Source organism: Charadrius vociferus, unplaced genomic scaffold, assembly GCF_000708025.1.
Source record: "Charadrius vociferus isolate BGI_N301 unplaced genomic scaffold, ASM70802v2 scaffold126, whole genome shotgun sequence".
Lineage (NCBI taxonomy): Eukaryota > Metazoa > Chordata > Aves > Charadriiformes > Charadriidae > Charadrius > Charadrius vociferus.
In genome coordinates this window covers 1,342,053-1,362,115 of record NW_009648894.1, presented here as the reverse complement: position 1 = coordinate 1,362,115, position 20,063 = coordinate 1,342,053, and the positions used below count along the sequence as shown (strand labels likewise).

Below are 20,063 nucleotides of genomic sequence, written 5' to 3'. Positions count from 1 at the left end.
CATGTGTACATGTAGAAATTTAACTAAGCCAATTGGGACTGATTTTCAGGTGAATGAGATTTAACCACGTACTCTACCTTCTTGGAGAGCGAAGTCTTTTCGAAATTACAGATTTCTTCTAGGCTTGTAAAGAAATGACTCGATTGCCCTTTCTTTAAATTTAGTTCCAGCATTTCACATATTAAACATATAGTGGTATTGACAAGCAAACATTTCTCTTTATACACAAAACAAGCTTTCATATAGGAGAGGAATAAGACTGTGCTGTCCTCCATCTTTGTAAGCCAGATACTATTTGTATTAAATTCTTGGATACATTAATTTTACACTAGAATATTCAGTGGTAGCATGGGTTTCCACTGAGGCAAATCCCAAATCTATTTTTAACCGATTCCTTTACAGAAGCAAACTTCCAGTTGATAGGTGTGTGCAGCATTAAGCCCATTGAGTTTTTCCTATAATCCTGTAAATCCAGTTCCTCAAGGGAGTTCCTACTTCTGACTATCACATTGTTCGTCCATGCCTCCTTGAAATTCTGGGTTATCTATTAAATCAATTCCAAATCATAGCACTCACTCCACTGTTTGCTATGCTACGCACAATTATAAACAATATGCACAATGCTGCAAACGTATATTGGGTGATAAGGTAAGAGTTGTTCTCAAAAAGAGGTTTATTTATTTCTCAGCAAACAAGTATTTAGTATTAATATATCATATAAATACTTTTGTACTATATTAAATCATTGACATAACTTTATTAAAATAATACTTATATAAAATCCAAGAATATATTTTCAAAATTCTAAGAAATAGCCTTCTCTGCTGCATTTACAACTGCTGCTCACAAACATGAGCATAACTGAGGGATAAATCAGTAGCCTGACTGTCTAGATGCTTGAGGTACCACTGCACAGAGGTGGGTGGGTAAAGAAATAGCTTCTCATTGAATCTGGAAGGGGGGAGGAATGTGGATTGACATAAAGCAGTTCTGGCAAGCTACATTTGCTATAATAAAAAGCTGTTTTTAAACGAACCCTGTTTTTCATTAACAAGATCAAATTTTATTGCAATAAATAACATTTTAAAATATCTGGACAAGAACTAAGTCAGTCTCAATAGTCTGGACAAAAAAAAAAGCACAAATTTAGTGTTTGCTGAAATTCTGTCCCCCTTTTTTTTTTTTCCAGTGATTTGGAGAAAAGGCCCTATATTCTTATTTTATACAAGGGAAAATGTAGGTAGAGAAAGAATTCATTTCGCAGGACCTCTCAGCAGACCAGCAGCAGGTACTAGAAAAGAACGCATGTAACCTGAGTCCCAACTCAATGATCTATCTATGACTAAAACGTGTATTAGAAGAGAATGTTATTTGGCTGCAAAACAAATACTAATAAAGTGGGAAATGCCAAGATAACTCTTGCAAATCAAACCTTTTGTGGTCTGTATTATAAGACAGCATGCCCAGGAACATACAATAAAGGTGTTTCTGCAGGGCTGCTGTCTCAATCAGTACGCAACGCCATACACTGTCAACTGATAAGCAGCTGTTGAATCATTTACTTTCTCTTCATTGTCAAATATGTGTTCCACATCTCATTTAGAACACATTGTTCTAATCTTTCTCTGAAAACAGAATGAATAAATTATTTGTGGGCTATTTTATGGAACCTACTGTGGTGGTATTTCACTGATGCAATAAAATGGTTTTTCACTTTGAAACATCACAGTCAGGTGAAAAGCTGGAATTATTTCTATTTTCCAGCTAGTAAATTGAATCACAAAGAATAATCACGATTTATCACTAATATGGGGGGTGGTGGTGGTGGTGGTGGTGTGTGGGTCAATTTCAGAAATGTCATGTCTGATTCTTCAGAGTAATTATCATAGTGTCATGGTTTCAGCTGGGATGGAGTTGACTACCTTACCAGCAGCTGGTATAGTGCTACATTTTGGATTTGGGATGGGAATACTGTTGATAGCACATTAATATTTTAGTTGTTGCTAAGTAGTCAAGGCCTTTTCTGCTCCTGATACTGCCCCACCAGTGAGAAGGCTGGGGACGGCACAAGAACTTGGGAGGAGACACAACTGGGACAGCTGACCCCAACTGGCCAAAGGGATATTCCACGCTATATGACGTCATGCTCAGCATAGAAAGCTGGGGGAGAAGAAGGACCAGGGGGACATTCGTAGTGATGGCATTTGTCTTCCCAAGTAATGGTTACGCGTGACGGAGCCCTGCTTTCCTGGAGATGGCTGAACACCTGCCTGCTGATGGGAAGCACTGAATAAATTCCTTGTTTTGCTTTGCTTGCATGTGCGGCTTTTACTTTATCTATTAAAACTGTCTCATGAGTTTTCCCACTTTTCCGATTCTCTCCCCCATCCAAACTGGGGGGAGTGAGTGGGTGGCTGCGTGGTCCTAGCTGCCAGCTAGGGTTAAACCATGACATTACATTCAAACTAGAAAAATGGAAGCCATCCTGCAGGAAATTGTGATTTCTGGGGATTCTTTCTTCCAAAACGGCATCTAACCTTGAAGCTTCTTTTAGAAGTCAGTACTAAGACTCAGGACATTCCTGGTGCTGCTCTGTACTGTCAGTAGATGATATCAGTACTGATCTGAGGGAAGGGAAAAGTTCTTTGAGCTAGGCTGGGAATGAAAAGAATAGTTCCCCAGTTAAATGTCTGCAAAGGGAAGAGCCTAAAATAAGAGGACTTCTGGGGAATGAGGAGCCAAAAGGCTGGTATTTCACAAGGTACTCAACAGTAGCTCCAGTAGTCCATAAAGTGCTGCCTGGTTTCCATCTGCATATTCCAAATCAGTGCATTACCAGGCAATGTGCTGATTTTGATGACATACATTATGGTTTGACAGGTTCAAAGCCTGAATTTCAGTTTCAGCCACAAATACTCGGTACCTCTACAAGTCATACTTGAAGCACGCTGAAAACACTAGTAAAAAAATAGCCATCTTTCTAAATCCTGTCCAACACTATACAGGTATCAGAAGCAGCAAGAGCCACTATTGCATTGGGCTCTTCAGTTAATTTGCTAAAAAGAGTCTCCCTTTCTACCCCTCGGCACTGCACCTGACCTGAGCCAGGACTGCCGACGGTGGGGCAGGAGGCAGTACCGAGGGGGAGCAAGGGGATGCCCCTTCCCTCTGTGCCTCCATCCTCCGCCGGCACTGACCCTGACTCCAGGAACAGGCAGTCACCATGCCGCAGGCACGGCACCCTCTGCGCTACCTTGGTGAGCTTTACAGGGTGCCGTCTCTGGCACCGAGCCCTCAGTGGTGCCAAGGGGCTCCTTGTTGGCCCTGGGTGAGGTGTGAAGGCTGCTGTGATTCCGAAGACAGGCTCATGGCATGTCATGCTGCAGCGCTGTAGCCTACAGGCTATCGGGTCATAGGCAGCAGACCCACCTCTCCCACTGGGGCTATCCTTTTTTTTCAACAGAGAATCAACATGCGCTGAACCAACAGAGACAGACCAGTGCTCAATACGCTTAAGACTGAAATTCAGATCCCTGTTCCAAACCAGACACAGCAGAAGCTTGACTCTGTATGTCCTACATCCCAAATGTGTGTTTTAATTACTGGGGTATGAGCTCCTTGGAGGGTAGAAGATAGGTGATGAAGCAGTTTTCATTTTATGATCGGGAATTCAACCTTGGATTCATAAAATCTTTCCTGTTAAAACCAACTGATTTACCGCCACAAAAAGCTTTGGTCAAATCACTGTTTAGTGTCCTGCTCCCCCCAAATTTAAATTGAGTATGCCCTACTGTGCCTTTAGAGGACTTCATTTGCCTTCCTTGCCCCATACATTGTACAAGTTCCACACCAAGCAAAAAAGCAATTCACTGAGCAATTCCAATGCCCCACCATCAGTTTGTACATTTTTCAAAAAAACTAAGTCAGAGGACTGGTGGAAAAGTAGTCTGCAAACACATAACCAAAGACTGAATCACAGCACACATAACCTAAAGGTACTAGAAGTTGCGCAGTTAACCTTCTTACGATTACTTCCTAACCTTTATTTTGCACAACTTGAGTTCGTAAACCTAATAATATTCTTTTAATAGCATTTTTTGTTGACTTACAGCAAATTCATCAGACAAACTGAAAAATAAAATTTCCACTATATGGCGTGATATTGCCACTCACCTCTGCTACTTAAGCTGAGTAAGTACTCACAGCAGTGGTATGTTGTCATCCTCTTTGTGAACCACTGCTAGCAGAGGCCACCTACCAGCAGGCTACAATGGTATTTTCTGATTCTGACTCTATTTGTACCTTGAGGTACATCGTAGGCAAGTAAGGGAACAGGCTGTAACACTCCTTGTACTTTCTTTCTTTCGCCTTTGCACAAGGGTTTTCCCATCACCTTACAAAAGCAGGTCCCTTTTCTGACTCCAAGTTGTTATATCCCATCTCAGTTTTCCTCCCAACTCACTGCTACCACATCATTTCCTTCCCTGACTTCGTTCCTGACTGTTTTTTCTCCTCCCATGGTTTATCTCATGTCTGAAGCACAGAACCTGGAAGTACTTCATCAGTGGGTTCAACTACCCCAGCTCCTACTTGGTAACTCCAACCTTTTCCATAATGGATTTTCACTACTTGCCTTTCTCTCTTAGCCCAGCCACCTGCTCCTCCAGTTGAACGTCTTTAAAGTAAATACCTTTTTACTCCATACTCCATGCGGCACTGCAAAGCAGGGATTGAAAGCTGAAAGATGAGCATCTTCCTGCTTCAGTTCTGTTGGGTTGCCCCAACCCAACCTGCTGGGGGCAGGTTCTGCTCAGCACCATTGCTGGACCTTGCCCAGGGAGACCTGAGTCTAAGCAATTCATATGCAAAGCTTGGCAAGTGTTAATGGCAGCTTCTAATAATTTGGTCAAGTTTTCTCACTAGTTTCATAAAAAATGCCCAGAAACCTGTAACTGAAATACTGTTCAATTCACTACCAAATGGCTAGATTATTAGAAGTCTGGGAACATTATACCTTCTGAAAGAAAAGGTTTTGAGAATTTTAACATAGGTAAAATTGATTTTTGCCCTAACTTCCTTGTTAAAAGGACCTAGTTGCTCTAACTAATATTTCCCAAGATAATTCAAAGTGATTTTATAAATCAGTTAATTATTAGAACAATTATAAGCAACTGAAAACCTGTTATGCAGCAAGAAATCTTAGGTAATAATAGGCCTGTTACAAAAACTAGAGAGACATATCAATCTATCCACATATTTACATATATACATAATCACTGTCATCTTTTGGGTGTCTCCAACCCAGATAAAATTTAAATACCTTTATCAAAAAAATACCTTGACCCAAAGAAAAGGATATTGATGTTCTTAAGGGTAAGGTTCTCCATGAGATAAATGTGTACATGACTGGGCTGCATTTCTCTTTTATAGATCTTTTTTCCTTTATAGATTTTTTGATAGCTGTTTTACATATATGAAAATATTTTAGCATGAGGAATAGATGATATGCTTTTTACTGCTGCATATATTTGTGGAGTGTTGCACAAAATTGCACATGCTTTGATGTTCAGGTTGAGAAATTAATCACCATGGTTCTGTGTGTTCCATGACTGGGTGATCTCCATTCTTATTACCAATTTTGCCCAGAGAGGTGGTAGAACCCCAGAAACATTCAAGGTCAGGTTGGACAAGGCTCTGAGCAACCTGATCTATTTGAAGATGTCCCTGTTCATGTCACCAACAAAGATGTTAAACAGCACTCGTCCCTGATCGTACTGATCACTGAGGAAGGCCACTCATCACTGTTTGACACTTGGACACTGAGCTGTTGATTGTGACTCTTTGAGTGTGACCATCCAGCCAATTTCTTATCCACCAAGTGATCCATCCATCAAACCCATGTCTCTCCAATTTAGACACCAGGATGTCGCACAGAGCGGTGTCAAATGCTTTGCACAAGCCCATGTAGATGACATCTGTTGCTCTGCCCTTATCCACCAATGCTGTAATGCCACCATAGAAGGCTACCAAATTTGTCAGGCACAATTTGCCCTTGGTGAAGCCATGTTGGCTGTCACTGATCACCTCCTTATTTTCCATGTGCCTTAGCACAGTTGCCAGGAGAATTGGCTCCATGATCTTGCTGGGCACAGAGGTGAGATTGACTGGCCTGTAGTTCCCTGGGTCTTTCTTTTTTTCCTTTTTAAAAATGGGGGTTATATTTCCCCTTTTCCAGTCAGAAGGAACTTCACCAGACTGCCATGACTTCTGAAATATGATGGATAGTGGCTTAGCAACTTCATCCACCAGTTCCCTCAGGAGCCATGGATGCATCTCATCAGGTCCCATAGATTTGTGAACCTTCAGGTTTCTCAGCTGGTCTCAAATATGATCTTCTCCTACAGTGGGTGGTGCCTCATTCTTCCAGTTCCTGCCTTTGCTTTCTGCGACCTCGGCAGTGTGGCTAGAGCACTTGCCGGTTAAGACTGAGGCAAAAACATTGTTCAGTATCTCAGCCTTCCCCATATCCCAGGTAACCAGGTCTCCCATTTCCTTCCAGAGAGGGCCCACATTTTTCCTTGTCTTCCTTTTATCACTGATGTACATATAGAAGGCTTTCTTGTTGCCCTTGATGTCCCTGGCCAGATTTAATTCTATCTGGGCTTTAGCTTTCCTGACCTGATCCCTGACTGCTTGGACAATTTCTCTGTATTCCTCCCAGGCTACGTGTCCTTCCTTCCATGCTCTGTAGGCCTCCTTTTTGTGTTTGAGTTTTTCCAAGAGTTCCTTGTTCATCCATGCAGACTGCCTGATGTTTTCACCCGACTTCCTCTTTGTTAGGATGCATCACTCCTGAGCTTGGAGGAAGTGATCCTTGAATATTAACCAGCTTTCTTGGCCCCCTCTTCCCTCCAGTGCATTATCCTATGGCACTCTGCCAAACAGATCCTTGAAGAGGCCAAAGTCTGCTCTCCTGATGTCCAGGGTAGTGAGCTTGATGTGTGCCCTCCTTGCTGCCCTAAGGATCTTGAACTTCACCATCTCATGGTCACTGTAGCAAAGGCTGCCCTTGAGCTTCACACTCCCCACCAGTCCCTACTTGTTGGTCAGAACAAGGTCAAGCATAGCAGCTCTCCTCATTAGCTCCTCTATCACTTGGAGGAAGAAGTTATCATCAACGCTTTCCAGGAAACTCCGGGATTGCTTATACCCTGCTGTGTTGTCCCTTCAACAGATATCAGGGTGGCTGAAGTACTCCATGAGGCCCAGGGCTTGTGAACATGAGGCTGCTCCTATCTGTCCATAGAGGGCCTCATCTGCTCAGTCTTCCTAGCTGGGTGGCCTGTATAAGAACCCCACTGTAATGTTATCTGTCCCTGCCCTCCCTTTACTCCTGACCCATAAGCTCTTGGTCAACTCCTTCTCTATCCCTAGGTAGAGCTCCATGCACTCCAGCATCATTGACATAGAGGGGAACACCTCCTCCTCATCTCCCCTGTCCTTCCTAAAGAGCCTGTATCCTTCCATTCCAACATTCCAGTCATAAGAACCATTGCACCACATCTCTGTAATACCAATAAGATCATAGCTCTGCAGGTGTGTGCACGTCTCTAACTCCTCTTTTTTATTGTCCGTGCTACACATGTTTGCACAGAGGCGTTTAAGTTAGGCTCCAGTGAAGCTGCCATACTGGCTGGAGTGGCTGGAATTCCTTTGTGAGAGTACTCCAGGCACTCTCCTGCTGACCTATGATCCTTCTCCAGGCTCTGGGTGTCTATTGCTGGCACTGGCATTAAACTGGTAGGAGTGGGATGGATTGAGGTTCCCATTCCCCAGCAACTTTAGTTTAAAGCCCTCTTCACCAGCTTGGCAACCCTCTGACTGAAGATGCTCTTCCCGTTCTCTGACAGATAGACCCCATCAGTCCCCAGTAGACCAGGTTTCTCAAAATGAGTCCCATGGTCTAAGTAGCTGAACCCCTGGCTGTGGCACTAACCCTGTAATCATTTGTTGGTTCTCCATATTCGACTGGCCCTTTCAAACCCCCTCCCTTTGACCTGGAGGACTGATGAAAAAACTACCTGCACCCCAGAGTCCGTGACCATCGCTCCCTGGGCTCTGTAATACTTCTTCATACTTCTCAGACTGCTCCTGGTGATATTACTGGTGCTCATGTGAAACAACAGCAGCTAATAATAGTCAGTGGACTGAGCACTTAAAATAAGACACATTTGGAAGCTATCAGACTACTTGAAATAATGATTCACAGCCTCCACATAGCTGAAAGCAAGGGTTTTAAGAAGCAAATTTTCAAGAAAGGGAAGTCAAACTTTTTAAGGCAGAGAAGCTCATTCTAAGAAGGATAACTATATTAGGCAATTGTTAAATATTCAGTGAAAGTACAGGTGTACTCATAAATTCTGTTATAAAACTGATAAAGAACCCATTTAGGAGGATGAATGAGACTCCTTTCCCGTTCCACAATATTTACAAGATTTCAAGCTACAATGCTGTGCTGAGGGGAAACCAAGCTCTCTCAGAGGCTACTAAGAGAAATCTGCAGTCTTGTTAAGACAGAAACCTGCCTGGAGCATTCACCTGCGATTTGAATTCAAGTTCCTCCTTTTTTGTACTTGAGCAGGGACTTGAACTTGGGTGCCTCATATCTCAACTGAGTGCCCTAACACAAGGCTCCTGGCAGGATTCATCTTGGCTAGTCTTGGATATAATACACCTTGAGCTAGAAGAAAGGCTGAGGTGAGACTCCAAAGTGACCACCTTTTCCTGTTTACTCTAAGGACACCTTGGGATGACAAGCTCCAGTGTAGCCACCTGTACTGTAGACGGTGACATTTAGTTACATCTTCCCAGCTAAGCTGTTTTTTCTGACTGGCTAATGAAAGTTTAACAACTTATACAACTGGACAAGCTTCAGTGCAAAAAGGCTCATGTAAGATGACAGATATGTATGCTATGAACCTAGCTATGCAGTTTTTTAGAAACATCTCCCATTTTCCATCCTTCATTTTTTGCACCAACCTCAGCATTAGTTTAAACTGATATAAAATCCAGAAAATGTTTAGCTCAGTAATTTTTGTCCGGTCTAGTATCAGTAGCTATCACTACTAGTAATCTTATCAAAGATAATGTATAATATCAATAATAGCTATGTAATTTCAGGTATTCTGAAACCATCATTTCTATTTAACCAGAAGAACATCTCTTCAGATTTTATGTACCTTATGGATATGGATACCTCTCCCCACTGAAGCAAACAGCAAAATGCGAAAACTGAACACAAGCAAGATAAACCAAAATCAGTACTACATGAAGTTTATCTGGCAGTGATTTTAAAATGATTTCTAGTGCCAGGATTTCTGAATTATGGGAATCGTGATTTTCTCACAGCAGAGAGAAGGCTATTTTTGGCTAACAGATATGAATTGAGAGTAGCCAATTTGTAGATAGCATCATTATAGGTACTTACCTAAGCTTGATCTTGTGTTAGATCGCTCTATTATCGCGTGCTTACTGGGGTTGTTTAATACTGAGCGTTTGGCAAGCGAGATGTCTGCTGTGACTCGTGTAATTGATATACTGCAAAAATAAAATACAGTAAAATGGAACAGAATGTTATTTATCTCACAGGGATGCGAGGAGAAAGAGACACTTATTTAACACTAGAAGATGTCTAAGACTACAGGAAAACAAGTACTCCTCAGCAGCACTGTATGCTTCGTACAATGTGAACAGAGAAGAAACTTTAACTAATACTGCTACAAGAACTATTGATAAGGTATCCCCCTTTCTGCACAGTACCAAAATGCAGTATGATGACTAACTGCAAAGTTAGACGTGTTTGGGGAGAGAGGAGGCAGGAGGAGGTCAGAGATATGCTGCAGAAGATGGGACTACCCTGGGGGCTCCAGGCCTGATGTGGTTAGACTTTGCACCAGTATCCCCAGTATGAATAGGCTGGTTTCTCCTTTCCCTAATTTTGATTAATTTGTTGAAACGTACTGAATGACAACTTGCCTTATTTAACCAGACCTGTAAGACATACACGAATATGCAGAGTTAACAGGTAAAGGTAAAGCTGAGCAGGGAAACTAGTACAGCCATATAACTCTTATTTTTATTGTTAGTTTACTAGCATATGTTTTTTTAACAGAGTGCAAGAGTTACCTATAATTTTCCAGAACGATCCAGCAATATGCTGGCCACCCAAAAATGTGGACTGCAACACCGAGAAGCAAGCAAATGAAATCTCTGGGCTGACTATCTGGCAGGCTCAGTTTTGTGTTTATGAGAAAAGATGAGCCAAGAAAGAAGTGGTTACTTCCAGTTGTTTGCACTGACCTGCTCCATAACCTTCTACATATTCTTCTTCCTAGGAAAACAGTTAACTCCATTTGTTTTGCTTTACAGGGTCAAAATGCATCCTTTGGATAAATTCCCTTTCCAACTCTTTGGTCTAATGAGGTTTAGGGGTCACATTTTTCCAGTGCTGAGGGTTAAATCAGACTGATGATATGCCCTTGTTCTTCCTTGTATGATTTTACGTGCAATTTAAAGGAGGAAATGGATTTGCTAAGAACAGGGAGGGCTCCTGTTTAGCAAGCACAGTCAGATGCTGTTCATCTGAAATGTAACCAAATAGGTCATTTCCCATTGAGCTCAACATGTGTATATATTTATCTAAAACTCTTTAAAATGTAACAAAGCCAGAAGTTAATATGGAAAACCAGAATTATTTGCACAATACTGATTAGTAACATCATTTTGGAAATTTAGGCATGATGTGACTTAAGCTAAAAACATAACCAAAGATTGTGATTTCTGGCACAGCTCCTCACAGATAATGCCATTAGTCTTAAAATGACATCCATTATGTAACTTGGGGTACTTATTAGTTATCTTTATTTCCTAATTGATGAACACTACAAACTTTTACATCTTGTTTTGTTTTGGATTTTTTTTTCCTTTCCTGGCAGTCTTCCTTCCTACATGAAATAGAAAACAATTTTCCCTTTTTCAAACGTAATTCAATTAAGCTAGGTTTATCAGTCTAAAAACACTATTTTTCATTTTAAGATCTTTTAACATCTTTCAAAGGTCATTTTAATGTCTTTTGAGATACGTAACACCAGGAAGAAACACGTCTGCTTTCAAAACAAAGGGTATGTATGTTCATGTTGTGAAACAATTTGAATAAGAGAGGGATCAGATTGACAGCAGAGTGGCAGTGAAAGCAGTAACATGAATCTAAGAATCTCCTGTAAAAATGTGTTGAGGACCTTGAGTACCAATGCAGATTGCTGCTGAAGTTTGGGATGCTTCAAACCTGCTACTATAGGCATCAGTTGTATTGAGAGTATTTGTGGATTCACCCTGCCACAACTGGATCTACAACTGAAAATTAGATATGCTCAAAAATACTTTAAGACACAAAGATGCAACAAATTTCTTCTGCTTGCAACACTCACTATTTTCTTAACTTCCAACTCTGAAGTAATGTAAGATTTGAAAATCCCAACTAATATAAAGACAGACTACTAACTGGTTCAGTCTCAACATCATCATACTGACTGAGAAGCTCCAACAGCTTGAACCACAATGTCCAGTATTTTAAAGAGCTGAAGCTACTGACAGAAAACCTCAAGCTCCCTCTTGGAAGTCTGACAGCACCAGGACAGAGAGAATAGTTTTACTGCTCTGCCCAGTTCCACACTAAACAGAACATTCATTGAAGTTACAGATAGTATAACAAGACCCTCCCATTTTCTCAATTTTCCCCCCTGAATGTCAACCCACTCGCACATATTAATCTGGGGCCTAATCCAGTAGCATTATAATCACGTGTGGAGAATCCACCTGATGTCTCTGGTCCATGTGTCCGTGGTGTTTGAATTACAGAACATGCTACTGCTTTTCAAAACGGATTATCATTTGACAGTGGTACTACAGTAGCTTCTAGCACTACTGTCAAACCTAGCTCCCAGCTTGAGGGATCAAGAGTTTGACAATCTGTCATGGTTTAGGTTTGACAGCCTGAATCTCCTATCACTCTTTCCAAGTCAGATGCCACTGTAAGCAGGGAGAGCTGAGGTGGAATGGTGGCCCTCATCAGCTTGTATAGAACCCCAGAAGCATTGATGAGATATCCCTTAAAAATACTTAAACAAAAGATTTTTTTAATACTACACGTTTATTAAATCTGTAGATAAATCTCTAGTGATCCAGAGTATGAATGTCAGTCATGAACAAGATGACATCCTTTTTTCCACTTTAACAAATATACAATCCTGAATACTTCCCACTGCAATACAGCCTCAGTGTGCTCTGCTAAGGAAGCACTATAGTTCACTGAACAAGGAATTAGCTGCCATTCCTAATTTTCTACGCGTATTTTTCCAAGAATGTCATTATTTCTTAAAATCCCAGTAGTATCTAAACAGGACCTGAACTCAAGTAGATATGCATTTTAAAGTACTTACCGCCCTTCGAATCTATGTTTTAAAAAATCAAATAATGCTTTTTGCATCATGTCTGTTACCTAGAATCAAACAAAGAACAAATTAATAATCCCACAGGAAATTCATAATACTTGATGTTAATAATAATATGCAATAAAGTTGAAAGCAAATCTTATATCTGAAGAATAGGATAGGAATGCAATTTATTCTTAATGTGAATTCTGATGTGAAATAAAACACATGTAAGCAGCTATCTAGTAGAAGTAAAAACTGGCTAGACTTTTGTCTATAATATAAATAATGTTATTCATCTTAACTACCTTTGAACATTCAAATACAAATGAATTACAGTATTTTGGGCAAAATAAAACCATTCACAACAATCACTTACCTCATATCCCTTCAGAGAAGGCCCCACTAAAACTACTGGTCGCATAGAAGGCACTACATCATAGGGAGGGATGTGCTCTGTCTGCAAAACAGAAAAAGTTTTCAGCATCACAGCACCTAGAGAAAGCGTTACATGTTACTTAAAATATTAGGAACTCTGAATTTCCAGTGATGTCAGCAACACAGGAATCATGGATTCATTAATTTTTCCTGAAAACTGGTAGTACAAGATAAAGACATAACAGATTCAGGGATTTCTTTTGAAAAAGCTTTTCTTTGACTTTTGGTTTTCTTACTGTTCTCATATATTTGCTCTGGATAGCTACAAAACTGTTATTCTGGAGACGTTCACATGTCCTACTCCATAATTCCTAGCTGGTAAATTGAAAAGGTTACTTCCAATAGTTAATGATTTGAAATGACTGACTAGATCTGTGACATCTGTTTCCCACCAAAAATTTTACGTGGGCAAATTATGAAGGAGAAAACTAAAACAAGAAGGTAGGAGAAAAGCATAACATCTCTTTTCACGTTCAGATCTGCCTACTGCTTGACAAAACATTGTGACACCACTGCAAATTCCCAGGGGAGCACTCCTAGTCTGACTTCCACATTTGCATCCGCAATTCACTTGCAAATCAAATAAAAATATTGACTGATCAAGTTAGTATTTATAGAAAATTTTCATAAACAGAGCTTGGGATAACAATCCTTCCACTTTGGGAAGTTCCCGTCACCACCCAAGAATGGATTCTGTTAGTACGATATTCACCAAACTACTTACTGATGTATCATGCACAATTTATAAAAAGTATTTAAAAAAAAAAGACAAAAAGATTGAATGCTTCCAAAGATTGCAAAATTGTTTATATTGTTATCAAAATAAAATAGAAACAAATTATTTTTTTTTTTAATTTAATAAATGAATATGTGATACGTATCACCAAGACTGAGTCTTATCAGAAAGAGTTTTTTGGTTTTAAGAGAGGATTTTGTTTATCTTTGCCTTGGGGAAAAAATGATTGAAATCCAAACCCAGGAACGTGTGGGTGATACAGAAAAAAGTATGCCAGATCTATTTTTCAAATGCCTACATAGTACAAATACATCAGTCAAGATAACAGAATACAGTCACCGTTCGTTGTTTCAGTACTCAACGTATCCCAAGGTGTTTCATAATAACATTAAAATAAGTATATACATTCCAAAACACAAAAACACAAAGACAGACATTAATACAGTGACAGCACAAAATGCTACACAAGCAGCAGTCTAAAGCAGTCTAAAACACGGAAAACACTTTTGTGAATGTTTTTCAATGTATTTTATCTTATTTTTTGTTACCTGTAGCTTCACCAGATAATTAGTAACATAAGAATGAATATCAGTGCCCAAGGCATCATAAGCATGTGAAATGAATTTATTTCACACAGTGCAGAATCATAGTCAACACATTTCAAAGCAAAACCCTGCAATTATGCCGTGTCAGTATCAAAATGCAGCCCTCTGCTGCTCTTGCTAATATTACTAATAATCTGATAAGCGTATCAGAGACAGATCCTAAGAAAAATTCATTACAGTTGCGTAAGTGCTTGTAGCCTGAGTGTCCTGATGCAACAGATCTTTGTCTTAATGCAGCTAACTCAACTGAAGGTGTTCATGCTAGAAGTTAACCAGTTATTTGAAAATTAAGGAAAGCACAGAAATTACCTTATTTGATGGAATATGGGGTATTTTAAAAATTTGTTCTGTGGAAAAAGGCATTTTTTTTCTCTGATCTTTACAGCTTGAAGTAATGAAGCTGTCAGCAGAAAACTGAGTAAAAGTTATCTAATGGAAGCATTAAAGTTCTTTAATTTAGCATTAGAGAATCTCATATTTTCTAAGAGACTGGCATTGAGCTATACAGCTTCCATTTGCAGATTCAAGTTCAAATATGAACTTGAATAAAAACTAGCATAGTTTTGACCATACAGCTTTTGCTCAGTGGTTTGTCTACGCATGATTAGTTTGGGATGCCCATACAGTATTTACTGAAAATGTCAGTATTACAAAACTGACTATAACCAGTGACGATTTTGGTATGGAAGAAAAGAGGCATCACAAAATTGAGAGTGAGATGGGACTAGCCACCATCCAGGTCCAGGGTGGTTAATCTAGAAGCTATATCTTTGGAAGATGTTTATGCAGATAGCATCCAATATATGTCAACATGTACTATTCTTCCTTAGCATTTACACTTGGTTATAAATATGATTAAGTAAGAAAATACTCAGAAGCAAGAAACTGCTGTTGATTTCCGTGGTGGGCTGTGAATGACGCGGTACTTAACGGACCCTACTGAAGCAAGTACCGGTGACTTTGGAAATTATCCGATTTAATTCAAAAGAGTTCAAGAAGAAAAGAGAGAGAGAAATAAAGTTTTATTTACTAAACACGAGAGCATCCACAGCACTGGCAACAGTGTCACGTGGCACTGCTTAAAAGCACCGTAACAGTCTGTTGTTACGTGTAGATGTGAGTGAGTGGTTAAAAACAAATGAATAAGAGATATGAAGATTAAAGATTTAAAATCAAAAAAGTAGAAATGTGGTATTTCACTTCATATTTTGGCTGCTACCTAATGTCTTGATAACTTACGCCAGCAAAGATCCTAGAAACGTACTGCAGTTTGCTGTAACAGGATGCCAATTGCATAATTCTGTAGTTATCTGGGTTATCTATGGAGAGACACGGGCTCTCCCGGGAACCACCAGTACCATTTCTAATAGCTGAGATACTAAAAAAGTCTGACTGATGGACGGCAAGAACATTTGGCTGATATTTTATACATGATAACGGGAAAAACTCAAAGTAAACCATCAAAATAAGTCTGCCATTTTCCACTGGTCTTGGTCACCTGAAGATTTTGCACCTAGTGAGTTAGCAGTTTAAATACTGACTAAATTAAAAATTAACAGTTTTGACTATTTGTTTTCTAAGTACAATCTGAGTATCTGATTAGATTCCAATAATGATTTCAATAGACTGAGTTATAAGGGAAAAAAATTAAGAAGGATAGAGACAGAAAGAATAAGCATGCACTAGAGAGGTGCATTATATGGATTTGTTAGAGATAAATTTCGCAAACTTTAAGAAGGCCTTCTAAGTGTGTCCTATTATTCCATCAAAAAGGATAAGCACTGTAGCAGAGTTTCATGGACGCACTGAACTTGGGACTCTGTTTTCATGTAGTGGATCCACTAACAGTTCAATACATTTCTTCCTTAATTCTAGAATAGCTGCATTGTTAATCTGGGGTAATAATGCTAATGATGCCAGTGGCAGGATAAACACAGGTAATGATGTCGATATAAACTTACCGATTTCTGCTTCTGCTTAGCTACAGCAGCATGGAAAAGAAACAAAGAACAACAAAGCATGCATGTTATTGGCTTGTCAAAGGACGCAGACAGTTAACAGGACTAGAAATGTGACGCAGTGCAGGTGAGCAGGTGGACAGATGGGAGCTTGGAAGTCGGTGTTACCTTCTTAAAGAAGGGCATTCTTTTCTCTTTGGAGTGGGGTGATGTTACACTGTTTGCACTGGGTTTGGGGGAGCGATGGTTTGCTGGAATATCATTTTCTTCTGCATCTAAGCCAGTGGCATCTATGTCTATAGCTATATACAGACAAACAATTCAGAATTATCAGATGACAGGGAAAGTAAAGATAGGTTAAAAAGGAAATAACAGGTAAAGAAAAATAAAACTGTCCAGAGTAATAAATTAAAAAATAAAAATTAAAAAAAATCAGCCATGAGTACAAAACACACTAAAACAAAGGGAAAAATTTAAAGGTGCAGCACATTAGGATTAGAAGACAGAAGGCAATCTGTAACAGCTACTATAATATTTTCCTCTGATCCCCCTTTACACAGCTACGTCAGACATACATCAGACATCATTACAAAACAGAGCAATGGCCGTGTTCATTCCTGTTACACCAGTGTGAATCCAAACTGGGTCACTGGAATAGATAAGACTTTCACCAATGTAAACAACAGAACTTGGCCAACATTTGAATTATTTTATAGCAATGAACATTAATTCAAAATGGGTATCATCAACTGATATTTGAAATGTCACTAGTGTGTCTATAGGAAATTAAGAAACAGAAGATAAACCACTTTTGAAGTGTACCAGCCTGATACGGGTACAATAATATCTACATTTATCTCAGGGTGGACTACAATTGGCATTTTTAACCATTTTAACTCAAAATGCTAGTCATAAGATACATTTATTAGAAATAATAATAAAAAAAAAAGACCTACTAATAGTGAAAACTAAAAAGAATGGGTAGCAGAAGAGAGGAAATTGATCCCAGCTTGTCTCAGAGACCTGGATCCTGTTGTGAAGAGTGAGGATGTAGGCAGGGCAAAATGGAAATGAATACAATAAACCACTGCTGTTCAACCTCTACCCCAAAAGAATATACAGCACACAACAGTTATACCGCAAATATAAAATATTTACCCTCTTTAGCAAGTAAGTAACAACAGTTTAAGCAAAAATCATCATGAACTCAGAAATAAACACATTTTCCAAATGCAAAGCCATGTTATCCTGAATGCTGAATCCAGCAGATACCTGCTATGTCTGAAACAAAGCAACCACCAACAAAAAACATTTATTGTTTATTATTGTATCATCCTGATCTTAAGTAATAAACTAAATTATTCTTAAGAAATCAAGTACTTCCACAAAAGTGATCCACAAACATGCTGTAGATCACCCTTGTGTGTTAAGATCTTACCCACCTCTTGACATGCACTGGGAACACACACTTATCTTGCCGTGCCATTGTGTCGAACTGGATCTAAATCTAAATAGATCTGAAAGCAGTATCGCTTGCACTAACTTTATCTAAACCCATAATTAATCATTGCAAACTATTATGAAGCCACCTTAATGACGTGCTTTCAGCTGCTTGATGAGTGGGACATCAACTAATACAGCGGTACGTGCTATGAAATTATGCAACAAATAAATATTTCTGTCAAGCCTATGTGCAGCTACTGATTTAAGAGACGCTTGGGACAGTGATCTCTTCTGGTTGAGTAAAGTATATTTTCCAATTTGAATTATCCACAGATCTAATGCCATGATGCCGGACACCCCTTGAGTCACAGAACAGTGCCTTTGAGCCTGCCCTTGCCAGGAAAGCCTCTGAGTAGATCTGCAGCCCGTTTCTATACTCCTGCTCCTAAAAACAGCCACAGAAATCATGTAACATTTTCTTCCAGCAACACTGTTCCTTCATCCTCTTCATAAGTATAAAAAGAACATATTATCTTTTCTTGAATACAGGCCAGCACAGATGCTATAAATCACTCATAATACGGCATATTAAAACTCCTTCGATTCTATGTTAAACTAAAATCACTAGAAAAAAAAAGTCAGGGTTGTTAGTTTTTTCCTGTAAAAAAGAAATGTAGCATTTGATCAGCTAGATATCAGTATCTCCTTTTTTCATTCTCAGTCTTCACACTATGTTAACATCTTCTGTGCTGGTTCTTTTATTGTCAATTATCTTCGGCTCATTGGGTTTTTTTCGAAGTCATTTTTACCACTACTATCATCCTCTTTGGTGCCCCATGAGGACTGTATGGGTTGATTAATCTATCAATATAATATTTATTATCATAATGGCTATGTGCCCCCTTTTCATTTGTTTTTCACTGGTTCTTCATCTTGTTTGGTTTTTTTTTGTCATTAGTTTATACTGAAAAAAATCCCCGACAAAGTAAAAAAACGAAGTTAACTTACTCCCTTACAATCTCTTCGACTCATTAAATAATTTATGTATTTTTCATTTATTATACTTTCAAAAAACAGAGGCCTGTGAATAACAATTGAACTGTATTTCACTTCAGTTCTTGTGTTAGTCACAAACTATGTCTTTTTCACCCTTCTTGGGATGTCTTAAGATAAGCAAAAATAATAGACCCAGCATATTAAGATCACAAAATAAGCTAATATGCACTATTCATAAATGTACTCCAAAACTTCAAGGTAACTTAATAAATTTAACTAGATTTTCTTCTTTCTCCAGAAAAACAGGTTTCTGAAAACTACTGTCTGAAGAAATGACACAATGCAATGAATATCACAGCATTGCTAGCAATCAATTAGTTGGTAATCAAAGTATGCTGCTTATCCCCTTACCTCTAAATTCTGTGCAATATTCTGAAAATTTCATATGTTCTGCTGTCCAATTGGTTTTAGGATACAAAAAAAAATATCATAGCATTTCAGATGCTCTGACTATAAAATTGCAACATAGGTCCATGGACAGTTTCTACTGCAAAAATGCAGTCATTGAAAAAGTGGGCCTTAACAGTAAATGTGACAGTTTAAAGCCATCATAAAATGAAAGATTAAGGTGTGTTCTACAGACTTGTGATCAACACATATTAGTAAACAAAGAATATGTATTTTTTTTTAAAAAAGGGAGGTAGGGAACTTAAGTAGAATTTTGATAAACAAACCAGTTGTAATAAAGTTGGTTGTTACAAACAAATTCATGGTTTCACAAGAAACACACATATTTTTCAATTACTTTAATTAAATGAAGCTACTACCATAACTTGATTGAATTCCTCTGTCTCTCTCTTAATGTCCATGTAAATACTTTAAAATTTTCAGGATCATTTTAAGACGCCTGCTCTGTAGACCAGGCTCCATATAAACTAGTATGATTAGAAAATACATGTCTTTGCCTCAATACACAAGGCACTAGAAACATTCATTAATATTTTCTGGTTTTGGGTATTCAAAATGTACATTTTCTCTCTTAGGAGAAGATAAAACACCCAGCAATGCAGCAGCTGAATTTAGTAATTTTTTTGGGGGGGGGAATAATCTGCTATGCTTTTTTCAAGGAGCTAGTGTCACTTTCTTCCACCAACTTGCCATGTATTTGCTTCATACCTCTTGAATCTAACCTAGCTAAATTTAAATCTGTCTGTTGATGCTCTAAATACAAAACAGTATTTGTCAAAAATTTGTCACAAAAGGAAAAAAAATATCCAGTATGCTAGAATTACGTGAAGTGCATCCTCATTATCAGAATTGTGAAACTAAAAGTTCCTGTTATAAAATAATGCCATTCTTGATGCTACTGCAGAAACCTCATGGGATTTTTTATTCTTAT

The 20,063-nt window shown here is 38.8% G+C and overlaps 1 protein-coding gene across 3 annotated transcripts in view; it reads right to left on the bottom strand.

Moving 5' to 3' along the window:
* The window catches only part of CACNB2 (calcium channel, voltage-dependent, beta 2 subunit), a 92,944-nt gene that overhangs the window by 16,745 nt on the left and 56,136 nt on the right, over positions 1–20,063 (bottom strand). For 2 of the 3 annotated variants that reach the window (XM_009887126.1, XM_009887127.1), the window contains exons 6-9: positions 16,229–16,248; positions 12,868–12,948; positions 12,498–12,556; positions 9,488–9,597 (exon numbers count right to left, since the gene is read on the bottom strand). In XM_009887126.1, the coding sequence (XP_009885428.1) occupies positions 9,488–9,597; positions 12,498–12,556; positions 12,868–12,948; positions 16,229–16,248 (270 nt within the window). Of the gene's footprint in view, positions 1–9,487; positions 9,598–12,497; positions 12,557–12,867; positions 12,949–16,228; positions 16,249–16,393; positions 16,528–20,063 lie in introns of all 3 variants that reach the window. The other variant, XM_009887125.1, reaches the window with a different exon arrangement.